Source organism: Chlorocebus sabaeus, chromosome 6 (genome assembly GCF_047675955.1).
Source record: "Chlorocebus sabaeus isolate Y175 chromosome 6, mChlSab1.0.hap1, whole genome shotgun sequence".
Classification (NCBI taxonomy): Eukaryota; Metazoa; Chordata; class Mammalia; order Primates; family Cercopithecidae; genus Chlorocebus; species Chlorocebus sabaeus.
The window spans coordinates 13,759,006-13,779,317 of NC_132909.1; the positions used below are offsets into that span (position 1 = coordinate 13,759,006).

Sequence of the window (20,312 nt, forward strand, 5' to 3'; positions counted from 1 at the left end):
AAAGAGGTCAGAAGGCGTCCGGAATCATCCAGCGTCCTGCAGGGATCAGGGAGAAGGGCCGATGCCCCTGCAGCTGGAGCTCTCACCCCACCCGGGGACCGGCTTCGTGGGAAATTAACAAGAGACCACCAGTCACCAAGTGACAGGGGTTGCTTTAAGGCTCTCATTTGTGTTACCTCTTCCAGTTCCCAAAACGATTCTATTAGGATGTTCCTAAAGTCCCCATCTTAAAGAACAGTAACGGTAGACCCAAGGAGATTAACATCCTAACGTTTTATCGCGAGGACGTGGCCACGCGCGTGGGGTGCAGGGAGGCGGAGTGGGCGAGCTCAGAGCCCCGGATACCCTAAAACCAGGCGAGACGCAACCCGACAAAGTCCCAAACACCCACGGGACGCGAGGACAGCCCCAAGCCCAAGAAGGTTCCACTGACTAGAACGAAAACAGCGGCCCTCGCCCCGCCAAACCTCTGCTGTCCGACGAGGCTTCTTTTCCCCTAATTCGATCACCAGTTGGTTGAGGATCCAATGCGTAGGTCCAGGAAATTCAGAAGGGTCCCGCGGAACTGACCCAAACCACCGGGGACAAAACTGCAGCAACCTTACAGTCCCGGAGCGGAAGTGCCCGCTACTCCACAGAGCGTCTGGACTCCACTTCCCAGAATTCCTGAGCCAAACTGACCGCGACGACCCCGAGCGACTGGACTACACTTCCCAGAATTCCCTGGGATCCGCCTGCCGGAGCCAAATTGACCGCGACGCCACTGAGCGTCTGGACTACATTTCCCAGAAATCCCGATTCGCCTGCCGGAGCCAAACTGACCGCTACTCCACTGAGCACCTGGACCACCGTTACCAGAATTGCCTGTGTACTCCTCCTGGAGCTAGTGTGTGCGACTCCATAGAGCATTTGGATTACACTCCTCCGAATGCCGAAGGAAAAACGCTCAAAATCTCATTCTTCAGGGGGAAGCGTTGCAACTCCGGGGTGCCCACTGGGAACGAATCCCAAAGCCACGAGCGCCTGCCTGGTGAGGAATGTGAACTGTTATCCTGAGAGTCGTCCTTCTCTCTCCCTGGTTCAGGACAGAAAATATTGAATAGACGGGAATTCCTGAAGTCTAAACGCCTCCAACGATAAGAGGAGTGTTATTGGAAAGGGAACAAGCAAGAAGACGCAATCTTCGAGGAGTTAAGTTTTGCTAATCTAATGGTAAGAAGTGGTATCTAAATGTAGTTTTAATTTGTATTTGTTCTTTTGTAAATAAAGTGGAACATCCTTGCATATTTTCTGTTGCCATTATTATAGTGTTTGTGAATTGGTCAAATGTTTTACCCACATTTCTATTGAGTGTTTAGTCTTTTTCCCTCCGTTAAGTATTATTTACAGGTTCATACTAACATTGTAGCAAATATTGCTCAACCAAAAAGCTTTTCCTTTGACTTCTGTTTTTCGCTATGCAGAACGTTTTTAACATAGTCGTTTTATTATTTAAAAAACATTTTTGAGGTGTAATTCACAAAACAAAATTATTTTAAGGCACGTAATTCAATGGCAATGGCATCTAGTACAAATAGAGTGTTGTTGATGTAGGAGTTAAGAAGCAATCACTTAGGCAGATAGGGTATGGGAGCCCTCGGTAAGGGTTTTCTGTTTAATGAAAAACAGCCCCAAATTATTTCCCTTCCTAAGGAAGAGCAGCCTGTAAAATGGAGCTGCGGCAGACATAGATACCACCAGTTGTGCCAATCATGTTCAAGATGGCGGCTCCATCTTCCCTTCTCTTTGCCAGCCACGTGCACAGTAAGGAGTAGACAAGATGGGCCAATCAACTGGGAAGTCTATTTGCATAAGAAGTTTAGGGTGGGGCGACCAGCCTTCCCCAGGCACTATGTAAACGTCATAACTGATCGAACCAATCTGTGACGCCTATGTAAATCTGACAGTGCCTCCTCAAACTGGACTGTAAAACTCAGCACATTCGCTGCCAGCCGACCCTCTTCCGCTGGGAGACCCCTTCCTCTATAGAGTAACCCATTTCTCTTTCTCTTCTCCCTATTAAACCTCCGGTCCTAAACTCCTCTTGTGTGTCCCTGTCCTAAATTTTCCTGGCGCTTAACGACGAACCCTGTGTTTATACCTCAGACAACGTAGCTGCTTCATTGTGAAACCACCACCTCTTGAATTCCAAAACATTTTTATCACCCAAAGAAAACCCCATGCCCACTAAGCAAATCACTACTGTTGTCCATAATCCCACTCCTGGGGAAACATTAATCTTTCTCTCTTTTCTATTACCTGTTTTGGACAAATCATAAAAACGAATGGAAGCTTTTGTTTCTAACTCCCTTTGCTTAGCATAATATTTTTAATGTTATTCACATCATATCACATATCAGTACTTCATTCCTTTTCATAGATGAATAATATTTTATGTTTATACTACAATTTGTTTCTGCATTCATACGTTGATGCACATTTGGCTTCTTTTCACCTTTTGGCTGTAGTGAACAGTGTTACTACAAATGTTCATGTACAGGTATTTGTTTCATTACCAGCTTTCAGTTTTTTGTTTGGTTTTGTTATTTTTGGAGACGTTGTTTCGCCTCCTGCTTTCCAGCAATTCTCCTGCCTCAGCCTCCTGCGTAGCTGGGATTACAAGCATGCACCACCACGCCCGGCTAATTTTATATTTTTAGTAGAGATGGGGTTTCTCCATGTTGGTCAGGCTGGTCTCGAACTCCCGACCACAGGTGATTGGCCCGCCTTGGCTTCCCAAAGTGCTGGGATTACAGGCGTGAGCCACCGCGGATTACAGGCGTGAGCCACCGCGCCCAACTGTGTATTCCACTTCTTTCTGCTGCTGAGACAATAATTTCAGATGACTTATCTTTATATTCACTCATTCTGAAGATAATATAGCAAGAGTAGGGAGATGAATATTAGGTGCACTTACCTATGGCTTCAGAGCCTGCACAAACACAATCTCATATACACCACTTCCAAATGGAATACTAATCTGCACATGTAACTTAAAGAGATGCAGCGGTCGACACCCAATTCATGATGGAAAGCATAAGTCACATGTTAATTTTGTGGTCTGTGGTCAAGTGTTCTGTCCCTTTTAAGGCCCCTAGTGGCCGGGCGTGGTGGTTTACGCCTGTAATCCCAGCACTTTGGGAGGCCAAGGGGGTGGATCATGAGGTCAGGAGTTTGAGGCCAGCCTGCCCAAGATGGTGAAACCCCATCTCTACTAAAAATACAAAAATCAGCCAGGCACGGTGGCGGGTGCCTATAATCCTAGCTACTCGAGAGGCTGAGGCAGGAGCATCGCTTGAACCTGGGAGGCGGAGGTTGCAGTGAGCCAAGATTGTGCCACTGCACTCTAGCTTGGGCCACAGAGCAAGACTCCATCAAAAACAACAACAACAACAAAAAAACCCTAGCAAAATGAAAAGCTTCTTCTCAAGAGGAGAGTAAATATATGCAGAGGATGGCAGAGATTTGCTTCAAAATCCTAAGCATCTGAATTTTGATTCTCCAATTAGGGCCAGCCATAGGCTTCAAACATCACTATCTGCCACTGACATTGCAAACACTTTTGGACCTCCGGGATCATAGGGTTTTAGTGGCAGAGAAGCTTACGTGGCAGCTGGGACATATTATACAAACTCGTCTGGGACAAGTCAAAAAGTTTTTAGGTCACTCATAAAAGTCAGAGTAGCACAATCAAAACAATAAGTTGCATCCAATATCAAAAGTGGTACACTAAGCATTGTGACACTTTTCTTTGCTTGTAGCGGGGGTGATATGCCCTACTTGTCCTATACCTTAGAAAAGATATCACTTTAACTTAACACACTTAAGATATTACTGTGGTGTATACCTGATGAGTTAGCATCTGACAATAGTTTGAATATGTATCCCCTCCAAATCTCATGTTGAAATATGACCTCCAGTGTTGGAGGTGGGGACTATTGGAAGGTGCTTGGTCATGGAGGCAGATCCTTCATGAACACTGGTGTCCCCACCAAGGTAATGAGTGAGTTCACACTATTCACACAAGAGCTGGTTGTTTAAAAAGATCATGGCATAAAAAAATTAAAAATGCATGGAAGTACAAAATGGAAAAATGCCTGCAAATCCTCATTGCCAGCCAAGATCAGTAAAAATATTCATTTACACAGTATGTAAACACTTAAAAGAATATAAAACACACAAAGATATTTATTTGATTAGGTTATGAAAGCTAAAAAAAGCCACATTTTCTCCTTTTGTTATTGTGTCTATGTCATCATCTCATTGATTTCATGTTATTATAGGAATAAATGCAATTCACACAAATTCCTGTTCTTGAACACTTGTTCTTTCCGTTTTAAAATGGAGTGACATCAATGTGGTCTTCTACTTTTTGGAGTTTTAGTGTCATAGGCATAATTTCCTAACCTATGGTTTTTATATCAAACAGTTGCACCTTATACATTCTGACATGTTCTGCTCTCCAAAAGACATATTTTTACTGCCAGCAATAAAGAGGAGGATTTAAGTGTTATTCCTGCCCCCAATAATGAATATATTTGATGAAATTACCAAACTCCATTAAGTTTCTCTTCCTGTTTCATAGAGTTGGTGGAAGAATATTGGATAAGAAAGTTGACAAAAGTTGTCCTTCAAATTTAGAATATTTTATACCAGAAAAAAAAAGAAATTGTACAGCAATTAAAAGGCAATCATACCAAGGCCTGCATAGAAATCACAAATCATGATCAATCTAGGATTGACTAAGAAAATTTCTGTCAACGTACATCTGGCACTTTAAAAGTGTTACCGTAAATCTTGCCTTAATACTGTTGAGAACACTTAATTGTAAAATATGCAGTGGCCTGTCATTGCAAAATTAACCAAACCTTTTCAGTCTATACTGTGAGAAAAACTACAAAAGATGGTTAAATTTATACCGTATAAAGCAATGAACATTTGATAGAGCCACAAATAATAATCCAACTTAAGAACACAGGATGGGGGGAAGTCAGGAGCCAAGTGCAATAAAATAATATTCAATGAATATTATAAATCTGATCAAGAAAAAAATTAAAAGGAAAAAATAATAACATTCAAAATATTGCTATGGATTGCAGTACTGAGTTTACTCTGCATTTCAACTCATGTTTCCCAGAATTATTTTTTGCAGGCTTTCCTTTTTGGATACATAAAATTGTATCCAAATCCATACATATGTTTTATCCTTTCATTGATTTGACAAACAAGTACTGAACACATACCAAGTGCTAATCAATGTTAAGGCTGTGACGATTTAGCAGTAAAGAAAGACACATGTAGCTTACATTCTAGCAGACGTCAATTTTGGCATGTCCACCGTTAGAGTTCAGCAAATTCATGAACTCTTACTCTTTCTAAGGCCTGTCTCCTGAATGATAGCTGTAATTATCAAACTTCTGAATGAAGCTTTATTGCACCATTTACAAGGATTCTCCACTATGGTGGTCCTGAGACTACTGGGGCAGTTATGGCTGAAGCACTGATGTTATCTTAAACAAAGGTTTTACCTCTTCCAAGAATAGGTGAAATTTATCATCAGCATGGATTCAGAGATAAAGTACTCAAAGGGAAGTGCTTACTATGTGCCTCATATTTTAATGTTTCTCTCCTTTGTGAACTTTCAGATGAGATTGCATTCATGAAGACTGAGTGAAGACTTTATCGCACCATCACATCACTAAGGTTTTTCTCCAACATGAACATTCTGATGAAGCTGAAGACTTGAGGCCCGACTAAAGCACATATCACACTCCCGACACTTCCATGTTTTCTCTCCCACGTGGACCCTCTGATGCACCTCAAGATTCAAGCGCCTGTTGTAGCCCTTCCCACAGTCATCACATTTGTATGGCTTTTCTACACTGTGAACTTTTTCTTGTACTTTAGAGAATGAATTCCATACAATGTTCTTCCCATGCTCCTCACATTTGAGAGGTGTTTCCCTGCTGTGGCGTCTCTGATGGGTCAGACGAGTTGAGGACCATCTGAAGCCCTTCCCACACTCATCACATTTGTATGGCTTTTCTCCAGTGTGCACTCTTTGATGAGAATGAAGCTGTGAATTCTGAGTAAATCTTTTCCCACACTCTTCACATTTGAATGGTTTTTCTCCACTGTGCAGTCTCTGATGTTTCAAAAGACATGAGGCCCAGCCAAAACTCTTCCCACATTCTTTACAATTATATGGTCTCTCTCCTGTGTGGACCTTCTGGTGCATATCAAGATTAAACTTACTATTGTAGCCCTTTCCACACTTCTCACATTTGTATGGCTTTTCTCCAGTGTGGACTCTTTGATGGGAATGAAGATGTGAATTTTGAGTAAACCTCTTCCCACACTCTTCACATTGGAATGGTTTTTCTCCACTGTGGAGTCTCTCATGTTTCAAAAGGCATGGGGCCCGACTAAAGCTCTTCCCACATTCCTTACAATTATACAGTTTCTCTCCTGTATGGACGCGCTGGTGAAAGTCAAGATCCAACCTCCTTTTGTAGCCCTTCCCACACTCCACACATTTGTATGGTTTTTCTCCACTATGGGATCTCTGGTGGGAATAACATTGTGAATTTGTGTAAAATCCTTTCCCACATTCTTCACATTTGAATGGTTTTTCTCCACTGTGGACTCGCTGATGTTTCAAAAGGCACGAGGCCCATCTGAAATTCTTCCCGCAATCTTTACAATTATATGGCTTCTCTCCCGTGTGAACCATATGATGTGTATAAAGATCTCGCCTGCAAATAAAGCCTTTTCCACACTCCTCACATTTGTATGGTTTCTCTCCTGTGTGGATCATGCGATGACTATTAAGTGCTGATCTCTGACGAAAGCTCCTACCACACGTATCACATCGGAATGGTTTCTCTCCCGTGTGAACCATGGAATGCCTATTAAGTCTTGATCTACCACAGAAGCTCTTACCACATATATCACATTTGAATGGCTTATCCCCAGTATGGATTCTCTGATGTTCTTGAAGCTGGGAATCGTGAATGAAGGCCTTCCCACATTCCTCACAATTATAAGGTTTCTCTCCTGTGTGTAATTTATGATGAACATTAAGCGCTGATCTACGACTGAAGCCTTTCCCACATTCCACACATTTGAATGGTTTCTCTCCAGTGTGGACTCTCTGATGAGTTTGCAGATGTGAGCTCTGACTGAATTCCTTACCACACACATCACACTTGTAGCGTTTCTCTCCCATGTGGACTCTCTGATGAATACGAAGGGCTGAGATGTAACAGAAGCTTTTTCCACACTCATCACATGTATGAGACATCTCTCCTGAGTGTAATTGTTGATGGAAATCAAAGATGGAGACATCACTGAAGGACTGTTTATATCCATTGCCCTGGGAAGATTTCTGTCTTGTGTGAATTACAGACAGTCCTGCCTCAGACTGGCTGGGGAAATCACCTTCTCTGGAGAACTGAGAGCTATTTATCACCAAGTCTTGAGACCTAGTTAAATCACTTGCAATTTTTTCCCAGATTTGCTGGCAGGACCACTCTTGATCTGTTCCTGCTTCTGAAATAATCTCCATCTCAGTTTGGATCTTGTCTCCTATCAGAATACACAATTAAAAGACGAGGACAAGTGAAGCCTTTGTTCAGTGTTATCAAGATTTCACTTAGGCCATGGCATGAAACTCTCAAGAGTACAGGCAACATTCAGTTTTTATTTTTCAAGTGCACCATAATTTCCAGTTTGGATGAGGCCAATTTCGAACTAAACCAAGTATCATATGTAAAATGCTTGGTAGAAATAAAAGACTTACAAAAAACAATAGATGTTGACATGGGTGTGGTGAAAAGAAACACTTATATACTGCTGGTGTGAATGTAAATTAGTACAACCTCTACGAAAAGCAGTATGGAGATTCTCTAAAGAACTAAAAGTGGATCTACCATTTGATCCAGCAATCCCACTACTGTCTGCCCAAAGGAAAAGAAGTCATTACATCAAAAGGACACCTGCACGCCTATATTTATTATAGCACAATTCACATTTTCAAAGATAGGGAACCAACCTAAGTGCCTATCAACCAACGAGTGGATAAAGAAAATGTGGTATATATACACCATGGAATACTATTCAGCCATAGGAAAATGAAATAATGTCTTTTGCAGCAACTTGGATGGAGCTGGAGGCCATTATTCTAAGTAAAGTAACTCAGGAATGGAAAACCAAATACCATGTTTTCACTTAGAAGTGGGAGCTCAGCTATGGGTATGCAAAGGCATACAGAGTGATATAATGGACTATGGAGACTCAAAATGGGGAGGCTGGAAGGCAGGGTAAAGGATAAAAAGCTACAAGTTGGGTACAGTGTATACTACTCAGGTGATGGGTACACTAAAATCTCAGACTTCACCATTAGGCAATTCATGTAACCCAAAACCACTATACCCCAAAAGCTACTGAAAAAAAATTTTTTTGAATAAAATAAAGGCAATAATAAAATTAATATGATACAAACATTATACCTGCTACTCTTCCTAGTGAATTTCCTAATCAGTCTAAAATCTTGCATGGTAAATTATGAAACTAATAAATTATGTATATAATAAAATATGAATCAAACCCAACTTTAAAGAAAAGTAATATAATCAATACTTGGTACATTTGTGTTTATATTGTGTATCCTTACAAAGTAAAGATATTAACCTCACTCAAAATGGGGTCTGGATGTTCTCCTCAGGATCTAAGAGGTAATTTCTAGGAGTTTATGCCTGAGGAGAGTGTCTTTGTTTGCTTGGAGGCAAAACTAGGTCACTGGAAAGTGAAGCAATATGATTTAGGGTTGTGGCTGGCCACGCCTTTGGGGGTTGGTGCCCCCCATGTCACAAAGAGCAATGTGATTTAAGGTGGGGCTTTAGGTTACACGCAATCAGTGGCCCAGGAGACTGACTAGCCACATGGGAATCAATCAACAAATAATGGCTATGTAATGGAGCCTCAAAAATTACTTGTAAAACCAGGGCTCAGGTGAGCTTTCCTGATTCGCTGTACTCTCTACGTCACACCTTAATTCTAGGAATGTAACGCATCCTACTTTATCGCAAGAATACAAGATCCTCATTTGGTACTTCCCAGAACTGTTTCTTATTTTTCTCTTGGTGAAATGTAATGTGCACCTCTACCCTGTAAATATCCATAACTTTTAGTGTAAAAGCATTCAGTGAGTTCTGCTTGCCTTTCTAAGTAATTACTGAATGTGAAGGTAGTTTTGGAAAATCCCCACACTTGCAGTTGGTGTGAAGTGAGAATGATCTTCTGTAAACTCTTGCTCTAAACTGTGTAGTCAGTTAAACTCTTCACAATAATATCAAAGGCCTATGAGTGTTTATATCTACATATTCATAATATTCCTATACAAGAATTTTGCATAACATGTATCTTTAATTTTATTTTTCTGTAGATGTGAACAATACTTTGGTTATCTGAAATAGGTAAGAAACACAACAGCAGTTTTGATGGGAATCTGAAAGGTTGGACCTGACAGGGGGCATACAAAGGGTGATGCTCCTGATGAGAAAATGAAAGGTGATGAGAACACTTGGGATAAAAAGAATGCCTGAGGGGTCATGCCCTGGTTGGTTCCATGGGGGAGTATTAGACTCTCATTAAAAAAAAAAAAAAAAAGAGCAGAGGCTAGGCGCAGTGGCTCACGTCTGTAATTTCAGCACTTTGAGAGGCCAAGGCAGGTGGATCGCTTGAGCCCAGGAGTTGGTGACCAGCCTGGTTAACATGGTGAAACCCTGTCTCTACTAAAAATACAAAAATTAGCCGGGTGTGGTGGCGCATGCCTATAATCCCAGCTACATGGGAGGCTGAGGTATAAAAATCATGTGAACCCAGGAGGCAGAGGTTGCAGTGAGCTGAGATCATGCCAATGCCCTCCAGCATGGGTGACAGAGTGAGACCCTGTCTCAAAAAAAAGAAAAAAGAAGAAAAAAGAGGGCAGAAAATATATGACATAGATAAATATGCCTTTATACCTATTTCCAAATGGCATAATATAGACAAGAAGTGAGCTGTGAAATAAATTTAAAACCTTCTAATGAGCATTTAGGAAAAAAGAACTAGAAAAGAAATGATCACATCTTCATGACAAGCAAGAAAGGTATCATTTCATGAAATGCCTACTAAAGTAACCCATAAACATCTACATGCATGAAAAATGTTTGTCCTGGTTATGGTGAAAGATGTGTTTCTTACTATGACTCACACTCATAAAAATGTTGAAAACTTTGGTCAGGATATTACCAAGTCCTAAATTAAGTCAGTCAGATGGAAAGATAACTTCCAAGGCTGAATCTCGGAAAAGAGTAATAGGTAAATGTGTACCCAATGGTACACACTGGAATATGGATATATTTAACACACTGTTACTTAAAGAGGTTTTTGGGGAGGAGAGAGTCTCTTTCAGGGTGTTGATGTTTTGAGAGGGCAGTTTCCTGATTCCTTCCAAGTTATAAAGTTGAAAATAGAGCACTAGGTCTCTAAAAAATAAAGGAAAACATTATGTTGTAAAAATCTATATTCTTTTATGTTTTTAACAATTAAATTTGCAAACAATGATGAAGATGGAGAAATATACATATTTTTGAACAAAGATGACCAGAAATGTAGGCAATGTTCTGCTGCGTGAATTGTGTTGCTCTCTTCCTCATCCTTCCCCATCCAGGAGAAGGAGAAACCTGGGGTCAGTGACGTGCATGCAGACTTTGGAAAGGCAAATGGGCTGCAGATGGGTAAATGTCTCAAAGGAAAGCTATCTGGGAAGCTGGTTATTATCTGACACATCACAAAATGGAGATTTTTTTTCCCCTTGTAGAAAAGCTGTCTCACTAGCAGACATCAGCATGCTCATTCAAAAATGATTTCCTTCCAGAAATGAGTATGCTTCCTATGAAAAGCTCCAGGATAAGTCACAGGGAAGGCATATTGATCAGTGTGGTAATAAAAATAATGCTTAGAAGTTTCCATGCGATGTGGGCCCACTGTAAACACACAATGTAGTCAAATAAGGGAATCTAAGAATGTTCTAATTAAATACATGGCCACTGGAAGACAAAAAACATGTTCTGCAATATCTCTCTTTCAGCGTAGTTTGTGTTTCACTTCTTAGCTCTCTCCATGATTCCAGGAGACAGTGAAGTCACCCCATTCAATGGCTCATACATCAGGTTAACAAATATTTGGAAACCTGCTATGTACCGGGACTATTCTAGACACTGAAAATACAGCCAGAAGAGTTAAAATTTCTTAGACATTACAGTCCAGCAGGTAGAAGTGACAGATAAACAGAAGTTTATGAGACTTGGTACAAGACAGCACAAGAAGAATCAAAATAGAACGGAATTATAGACAGTGGTTTGGGATGGCTTCTCTCATGACTTTAAAACTGAAAAGAAACCTGAATAACTGAAGGAGATGCCAGAAGGTTTTAAGGTGACAGAGTATTCCAATGACTGAGATAAGCAAGTAAGGACTGAGTCAGAAGCTTCTGTAGAGACAGAATAATGGTTCCTAAAGGATGTCCACATCCAGTCCCCAGGACCTATGATCATGTATACAGCAGGGGCATAGAGGTTGTAGATGCAATTAAGGTTGCTAGTCAGTTAACCAGAGAAGAGGAAGATCATCCTGGATTATCCAGGAGTGATCAATATAATTACAAGGGATGCAAAAGGTGAAAGAAGGCATAAGAAGAGTGGCAGAGGGAGCATGACTATGCGGATGCAAGTTGCTGCCTTTGAAGATGGAGGAAGGGAAGCAAGACCCAAGGAGTGTGGACAGTGCCTAGACACTGATAAACCAAAGCAAAGGCTTCTCCCCAAGAGCATCCAGAAAACATGAAGCCCTACAGACAACTTGATAACTGCCCAGTGAGATGTATCACACTTCATCCCTAAAGAACACAAAAACAATAAATGTTTGTTACTCAGTCTGCTAAGTCTGTGATCATTGGGTACCAGCAAAAGGCAACACAGTGTCCTTGGGAGGACAGAGAAACAGCAGGGAGAATAATGTGGCTGGTAAAGACAGAGCAACAGGGAGAGGACAGGAGATGCAGTTAGAGAGGTGGCAGAGAGGGGATGAATGGCAGAACACAGGTTCTCTAAAAGTCAATTAAAGAGGTTGTAACTTTAATAAAAATAAGCCAAACAGGCTTTTGAGCTGAGGAATGACAATCTGACTTACATTTCCCGAGGATCACTTAGGCTGCTATGAGAACAGATGTCAGGATGGGAAGGCAGGCAGCAGGGCCACCAGGTGTAAGATGGTTGTCAATAATCCAAGAAAGAGGTTTGGCGATTCAGGCCAGGGCAATGGATTTGAGCACAGACAGAAGTAAAACAGATGGAAGAGACGTACAGGGATTCACAGTTGCTTGATTCTTACCTGAATTCCCTTCTCTTTGGGTTGCTGTCTTCATCATCCAAATCTTTTCTTCCCTTAGGAAGTGGAAAGTATCCCTGTGGAATGCTTGATGTCCTGCAAATAGGCAACACATTCTAGGTAACATCAAGGTAAAATTTACTAGAAATTTAGGTTCTCACTGCACACTCCAACTTGAACCATAGGTTCAAGTTACTAATTAAGACTTGAAACTTTGTACCCTAGGATACAAAGCCGCTTCTGGGGCCTGATGTTCTGTCCTCACCCACTGACAGCAGGTTCCTGAAGTTCTCCAGCATCACATCTTGGTACAGCTTCCTCTGGGCAAGGTCCAGCAGCCCCAGCTCCTCTTCAGTGAAGACCACAGCCACGTCCTTGAAAGTCATTGCCTCCTACAGCATCAAACATATGCAACCTCAACCTCAGGACCAATGATTCCTGGGAGAGGGGTGGCACTGAGCAGACAGACGGGAGGGATGGGAAGTTGTTTTGGATCTTGAGAGACATAGGTCAACTCATAGGTTTCCTACTCATTCTGTCTGAATCCTGACAATGACTGATTTTCCTGAGTTCCACCAGAAACGCAATGATGAAAAAGACCTCCTGTATTTTTACTTAGTGCAATCATTGAGTCTCCTTGTAAGTATCCCTCTAGGACTCTAAATGTGGCGTCCTGGGCTACACATATATACGTTTTGATAAATCTTGACAATCAACTCAGCAACATTTCGAAATTCAGTCCTGACTTTGCTTGATAATGCCCATTGTCTTCCTCTCTCAAACTCGAACCCTGGATGTTATTGTTTTTCTTCAACATTTGCCAAACTGACAAGCTTATGGTGACATGTGTGAGTAGTTACACAGTGAGTCCTCTGTACTCTCAAGGCGAAAACTACATACATTAATTGCAACATTGAATGTCATCATCTGCAGCCAGCATGCCTCAGAGCACATATATAAGGCTCTGTCCCTTCCCAGTCATGTCACCTTGGACAAGCTGGCCTGAATGCATTACTTTCCTCTCTGTATAATGATTGTCACATGATATAGTTTTTAAAGAATTAAACAGTGGAATATACATATGGTACTGGGGAAAAGTGTACAGCACAGACTGAATACTTAATAAATATTAGCTGCTTTGATTTTTGTCAATTATTGTTATTGATTTTATCTCATGTCTGCATAGTGTTCCATGGAACTAATCTATTGTTATTCTAAATAATGAATATTTAATTTTATATCTTTTCCATGATTACCAATCCAATAAAGAACATCATTTCAGGTAGATCTTACTCTCCTATTTAAAGTAACTTTTAAATAGCAAAATGTCAAAAAATAAGAATGTTTAAAATTGTGATTATGTCACTTTTTCTCAACTTTTTTTTTTTTTACCTAACTTCAAAATCTTTCAAGGGGATACATTATCCTGATTTTTCTTAACATAGCCAAAAGCAGGTTATCAATTTTCCCATTATTTTGGCAATCTGATTAGGAAGAAATTGTTATTTTCTTTTTTTTCTTTTTGTAGAGACAGAGTCTTGCTATGTTTCCCAGGATGGTCTTGAGCTCCTGGTTTCAAACATTCCTCCTTCCTCAGCCTCCTAAAGTGCCAGGATTACAGGTGTGAGTCACGGGTCTGGCCACGATTTTGTTTCATTATTCTCACTTATTTGATTATAAATGAATACCACCATCTTTTCAAATATTTATTGACGTCCGTTTTTCTCCTTCTATACATTCCTGGTAATGTCCTTTATTCATATTTCTTTGGATTTTCTTCCCTAGTTTGTGCATAAGATTCTTATTTTAGATTGTATCTTTTTTTAGATATCCAAATGGTAAATATTTTCACCTTAGACTATTATATTTTCTGGTAACATTGTGTAAGGCATCTTTTCCCATAATGAATTTTAAAATTTTCTATAATGACTATGGTAATTGATGTCCTTCGGTGCCTGAAGTGCTGGGGGCCATGGAAGAGGTACCATGACAGGAAGAGAAGATGTCCCCCTCCCAAGGTAGGGCCAGGGAAAAGCAATGCCACCTGTGGACGTCATCACTCAACAGGACACTCCAAACACCCACACCACAGGGCACAGGCCCCTCAGTGGAGAATTCTCTCTTTCTTCTTCTCTCTCAACTGAGGAAAATGGCAAAAATGGCTAATATTCTTGACCCTTGGTCTCCTGTCTGAACCCAAGCAGGTTTCTCATATTTCATGTGTTTAAGAGGAAGATAAGAACTGCTTCAATCAGCTGTTCTGAGAAGTAAATGAAGAAACAAAACACAAATGACTGGCAAATCTTCTAGTATCATACACAAAAAATTTAGGTTAGGCTGGGTGTGGTGGCTCATGCCTGTAATCCCAGCACTTTGGGAGGCCGAGGTGGGCGGATCATCTGAGGTCGGGAGTTCGAGACCAGCCTGACCAACATCGAGAAACCCCATCTCTACTAAAAATACAATATTAGGCGTGGTGATGCATGCCTGTAATCCCAGCTACTCAGGAGGCTGAGGTAGGAGAATCCCTTGAGCCCAGGAGGCAGAGGCTGCAGTGAGCTGAGATTGCACCATTGCACTCCAGCCTGGGCAACAAGAGTGAAACTCCATCTCAAAAAATTTAAAAAAAAAAAATTAGCTTACATATTACTTTGGTCAAATTCCTTAATATATAAAGGAATAAAGAAAGGCCAGTAAATAAAAGACACAGAAGGCATGACTTAGGCATGGGGGAAAGAGAATCTAGCTCTTCCTGTGTGGAAACTTCCAGCAATCCTTGTGTGAAGCCACAGTTACAGCCTGCCGTGATGTGCCACATATGGATACTCTATCTACAAAACAGCCACCATGGCACACATCAAAAGTAGCCTTTCAAAACTGAGTTCCTCGTGTCTGGGAGTATAAAGTAATTAAAAAGGAACATCGATTAAATGGGAATATGGTGCAACCATTAAAAATGAGCATTATATAATATTAAATACAAAGAGTGCAATTTAAATTAGATTAATATCACCAATACAAATACAGTTATGAATGTACATGAAGAAGAGTATCACAGGATAAAAACAGCTAACGTGTGAGTAGAGAAGTAGTATAATGAAATAATTATCCATTCCTACTATCTTGTCTACTCCATAGAATAAATGACACAAGAAAACAAGAAGTAAAAACATGCAAAATCCACTCAAAAGTAACAAAGGAAGCACCTGGTACACAAGAGATCCTCAAATGTCTGCTTTTCTCCTTGAGTCTTCCCAAGACAGAGAAAAACTTGTGACAATCTGAGTACTGAGATGGAATTTTAAGAGTAATAGAAACAAGTCCTACCCACCTTGAACATGGTCATTTTCCCTCTTACTTCTGGAAACTTGCAGAGTCCTGAGTGATGCAGTTCCTGGAAAAGCAGAATTGTGCCTGCAGAGTGCCAGGAAAGGCAGAAAAAGAGACATGAAAAGGTGGCCAGGGATGCCACCCATCAACAGGGATGTGTATTGTGAATTGGCACATGAATCTTCACAGCAGCATGAATCATAAAAACCCAAAGCAGCACAACCAAAATGCCCTCCCGGGGGTAAATGAGTAGACAAATCATGGTCTATCCATACAATGGAATCTCATTTGGAAATTTAAAGAAATGAAGTACTGACTCATGCTACAATATACATGAACCTTTGAGACATTATTGCTAAATGAAAGAAGTCAGTTACAAAGGACCACATATTGCAGGATTCCATTTCTATAAAATGTCCAGGTAGGAAAATGCATATATAGAGAAAATTGATTAGTGATTGCTTCAGATCTGAGTGAGAATGAAGTCTAACCATAAGTAGGCAGGAGGAGATTGATATGAGAATGAAATGATCACTGAATTGTGGTGATGGTTACTCCATTCAGCAAACTTTCTAATGATCACTGGATGTACACCTGATATAAGAAAGTTCTATGATACCATAGGTTGGAAAAAATAATTGTTAACGTACACATCATTTAATTTAACAAGAGTCAATTCTAAGTCCATATTGATAGAATATCTGTAGTTGAACAAAGAATAAATGGAGGAGAAGGTCATTTTACAGCTGAATGCCCATGAATAATGTTATCTATTCCTAAGAAACTTTATTATTTTCAATTTTTTTTAAGTAACTTTATAGTGGAGAAATCTGAAAGACAGCATCTGGCCAAGTGGACAAGGTTGAGATCACCAATGAAGAGACAAACTGACATCACTTGGACCCTGTTATGTTGCAATGAAAAGGACATTTCACCACTTCTGTGGTATCCCTACCAACAATACATAATCTGAACCCGCACGTGAATTACATCAGACACACCTCCAAATTAATGCCTTTCTCCAAAATAACTTGCCTATACTCTTCAAAAATATCAAGCATAGAAAGACAAAGGGTGTAGAATCCTCCAGATTAAAGATTATGGAAATGTGACAACTAAAGGCAATGCATAAAATTAGACTGTGAACACGGGTGGTGGTGGCAGATGGGTAGGGTATACTTGTAAGAAACTTAAGTGAAAAACAGAACAAATTTAAATATAGAACTGCAGAGTACATAACATGAAGTTAGGTAATATGTTATCTAGCACTATATAATAGATAATACAATAAACTACTATTAGCAGTCTGGATAGATATCTAATATTAAATAAATAACATTATCCGGTATACAATCTAATATTATCTAATATGTTATGTGAAACCATATACTAGCCCTTCCTAAGCTCCTCTCACCAAGATAGCCCCTGGTATGTGGGCTTCCTTGCTGCAGAAAGCTATAATCAGCTGTCTCTGGTTACAGGTATATTTCTGGTGGTATTCAGCTGATGGTCATCAACAAAACAGGAAAACGTAAACACTTGACAAACGTGGGTAAAGAGTAAATAAGAATTTCTTAGGCTATTTTGGCAACTTTTCTATAGGTTTTAAATGATATGAAAATAAAAAGTTTTATAATTTCAGAAAACATAAGAAAAATAATAACAACAATGAGATTAATGAGTATGATCATGATAATTCACTAGTTTAGTCTCTTTGTCAGTGTTTGGAAATTTCCATAGTTAAACACATAAGGGGGAAAACATTAAGAAAAAATTATAAAAATTTTAAAATGTTCATATATAAACCTATAAATATACAAAAAAAAAAAAAGAAACACATTACAAGTTTAACAGTTGCTATCTTTACATCATGGATTAGTGGGTAATAAAAACATTTTGTTCTTTTTTTTTTTTTTTTTTTTTTGAGACGGAGTCTCGCACTGTCGCCCAGGTTGGAGTGCAATGGAGGATCTTGGCTCACTGCAACCTCCGCCTCCCGGATTCAAACGATTCTCCTGCCTCAGCCTCCCAGGTAGCTGGGATTACAGGCGCCCGCCACCACGCCCAGCTAATTTTTGTAATTATGTTTTAGTAGAGACAGGGTTTCACTATCTTGGCCAGGCTGGTCTCGAACTCCTGACCTCGTGATCCGCCGGCCTAGGCCTCCCAAAGTGTTGGGATTACAGGCGTGAGCCACCAAGCCCGGCCCATTTTATTCTTAATAAAGAAAAATAGAATGCTCTACAATGATATGGTTCTGTAAGAGTACAGAATATTTGTAATGATTTAAACAAAATAGTTGACAACATTTTTAAAAACTGAGAAAAGCTCACGCCCCTAAGCCTTGCTTTCCCCACTTAAGTCAAACTAGCTCCTCTGCCTCAATGAGAACGTATCCAACAGAAGATCAAATCAGGCTCTGACCCGGACTGCTTAAGTTCCAACCCTAGCTCCACCTCTCACTAGTCGGGTGCCTATGCGCCCTGTGTCTCTCTTTCGTTTTTAAAATAGAAAAAAGCAATACTTCTCCACAGAGCCACGGTGTGGCGTAAATTTATTTGTATAAAGCCCTTAGAATGAAGTTACTAATTAAGACTTAATTATTATCGACACCCATGACCGAGGACACATCCTATACACTCTCGGTTGGGGTGAGCATCTCTGTCAAAGAAAAGAGCCAAGGACCACTCACGTAGAGCTTTGCCCTCAGTAGCCAAGAAGTCCCTCCCTGCAGCTCTTTTGGAAAGGTCGAGTTGAGGAAGAAAGCTGTGAAACACCCTGACCGCGTAGCCGTCCCCCATAAGTTAAATGTTCCTCTCCCTTCATGAAGGTGGACGCAACCCTCGCCCTCCTAAAGAGGTCAGAAGGCTTCCGGGATCATCTGGCGTCCTGCAGGGATCAGGGACAAGGACCGGGGCCCCTGCAGCTGGAGCTCTCACTCCACCCCGGGGACCTGACAGGCTTCGTGGGAAATTAACGAGACCACCAGTCACCAAGTGACAGGGACTGTTTTACGCCTCTCATTTGTATTACCTCTTCCAGTTCCCAAAACGATTCCATTAGGATGGTCCTAAAGTCCCCATTTTAAAGAATAGTAACGGGAAATCCAAGGAGATTAACACCCAACGTTACATCGCGAAGAAGTGGCCACGCGCGTGGGTGCAGGGGGCGGAGTGGGCGAGCTGAGAGCCCCGGAAACCCTGAAACCAGGTGAGACGCGACCCAACCAAGTCCCAATGCCCCCGGGACGCGAGGACAGACCCAAGCCCAAGAAGGTGCCACGGACGAGAACGCAAACAGCTGCCTTTGCGGCTCCAAACCTCTGCTCTCCGACGAGGCCCCTTTTCCCCTAATTCGATCACCAGTTGGTTGAGGATCCAATGCATAGGTCCAGGAAATTCAGAACGGTCCGCAAGGCGCGGAACTGACCCAAACTGTCGCGGAAAAACTGCAGCAACCTCAGTCCCCAAACGGAAGTGCCCGCGACTCCACTGGGTGTTTGGACTCCACTTCCCAGAATTCCCTGGGACCCGCCTGCCGGAGCTAAACTGACCGCGATTTCACAGAGAGTCTGGACTCCACTTCCCAGAATTCCCTGGGACCTGCCTGCGGGAGCTAAACTGACCGCGATTTCACTGAGAGTCTGGACTGTACTCCTGCAGCATCACCCTCCAGGGGAAGTGTTGACGACTACTGGGAAGCCCTTGACTACTCTTCCCACCGGGAATGAATCCCATATTCCCGAGCGCCTGTTGGGAAATGTGGACTTCTACCCTGAGAATCGTCCTTCCTTCCCTCTCCCTGGGTGCCCAAGAGAAAATATCGTATAGAAAGGAATTCCTGAAGTCTAAACGCCTCTAGTGATGACAGGAGTGTTACTGGAAAGGGACCAAGCGAGATGATACAATCATAAAATAAGTTTTGCCAGTAGTAAGAAATGGCATGTAGTTTTAATTTATATCTCCTGTAAACAAAATGGAATATTCTTGCATATTTTCAGGTGTCATTATTACATTTTTTGTAAATTGTCCAGATGTTTTGCCCACTTTTTTATTTTTTGGTTTTATGCCTCACTTTTCAAGCACTGTTTTTATATTCATGACATTAACATTTTATCTCGCAAAGATTTTCTCAACAAAAACGTTTGTTTTTTCTTATCTATGCAAAACATTTTAACGTATTTTATTATTTAAAACATCTCTATTGAGGTGTAATGCACAAAACGTGAAAATCACCAAAAGTTAGGAAACATTTTCATCACCCCAAAGACCCCATACCCACTAAGCAGTCAATCTCTGTCCTATTGAATTACCTATTGTGGACATTTCATGTAAATGGAATTACAAACTATGGAACCTTTTGTTTCTGACCCCTTTCACTTAGCATGCTGCTTTTGTTTGTTTGTTTTTGTTTTGTTTTTTGAGACTCATTCTGTGGCCAGGCTGGAATGCAGTGGTGTAATCTTAGCTCACTGCAACCTCCGCCTCCCGGGTTCAAGCGATTCTCCTGCC

At 41.0% G+C, this 20,312-nt stretch overlaps 2 protein-coding genes and 1 long non-coding RNA gene across 4 annotated transcripts in view; 1 reads left to right on the forward strand and 2 right to left on the reverse strand.

Annotated features, from left to right (window-relative positions):
• ZNF225 (zinc finger protein 225) overlaps positions 1-662 on the reverse strand; it is a 19,182-nt gene extending 18,520 nt beyond the window's left edge. Inside the window, exon 1 of one of the 2 annotated variants that reach the window (XM_037991766.2) lies at positions 468-662. The gene's annotated coding sequence lies outside the window, so the exon portion shown is untranslated. The remainder of the gene's footprint in view (positions 1-467) is intronic. The other variant, XM_007997079.3, reaches the window with a different exon arrangement.
• On the forward strand, positions 622-6,820 carry LOC119621750 (uncharacterized). The gene is made up of 2 exons (XR_005238313.2): positions 622-1,212; positions 5,685-6,820. It is a non-coding gene; the product is annotated as an uncharacterized lncRNA (long non-coding RNA).
• On the reverse strand, positions 4,210-19,278 carry ZNF224 (zinc finger protein 224). Its single transcript, XM_073016310.1, has 4 exons — positions 15,803-19,278; positions 12,737-12,863; positions 12,475-12,567; positions 4,210-7,626 (listed from the first exon to the last, which is right to left on the reverse strand). The coding sequence occupies exons 1-4, from the start codon at positions 15,815-15,817 to the stop codon at positions 5,738-5,740; spliced, it is 2,124 nt and encodes a 707-aa protein (XP_072872411.1). The 5' UTR covers positions 15,818-19,278; the 3' UTR covers positions 4,210-5,737.
• Between the last annotated feature and the right edge of the window lie 1,034 nt (positions 19,279-20,312).

Bases quoted from the DNA above. Each gene is read 5' to 3' on its own strand.
- ZNF224 (XM_073016310.1), bottom strand. The intron at 12,568-12,736 runs GTGAGGACAGAA...GCCTATTTGCAG, and splicing joins CAGGAACCTGCTGTCAGTGG to GACATCAAGCATTCCACAGG. The intron at 7,627-12,474 runs GTAAGAATCAAG...GTATTCTGATAG, and splicing joins CCAAAGAGAAGGGAATTCAG to GAGACAAGATCCAAACTGAG.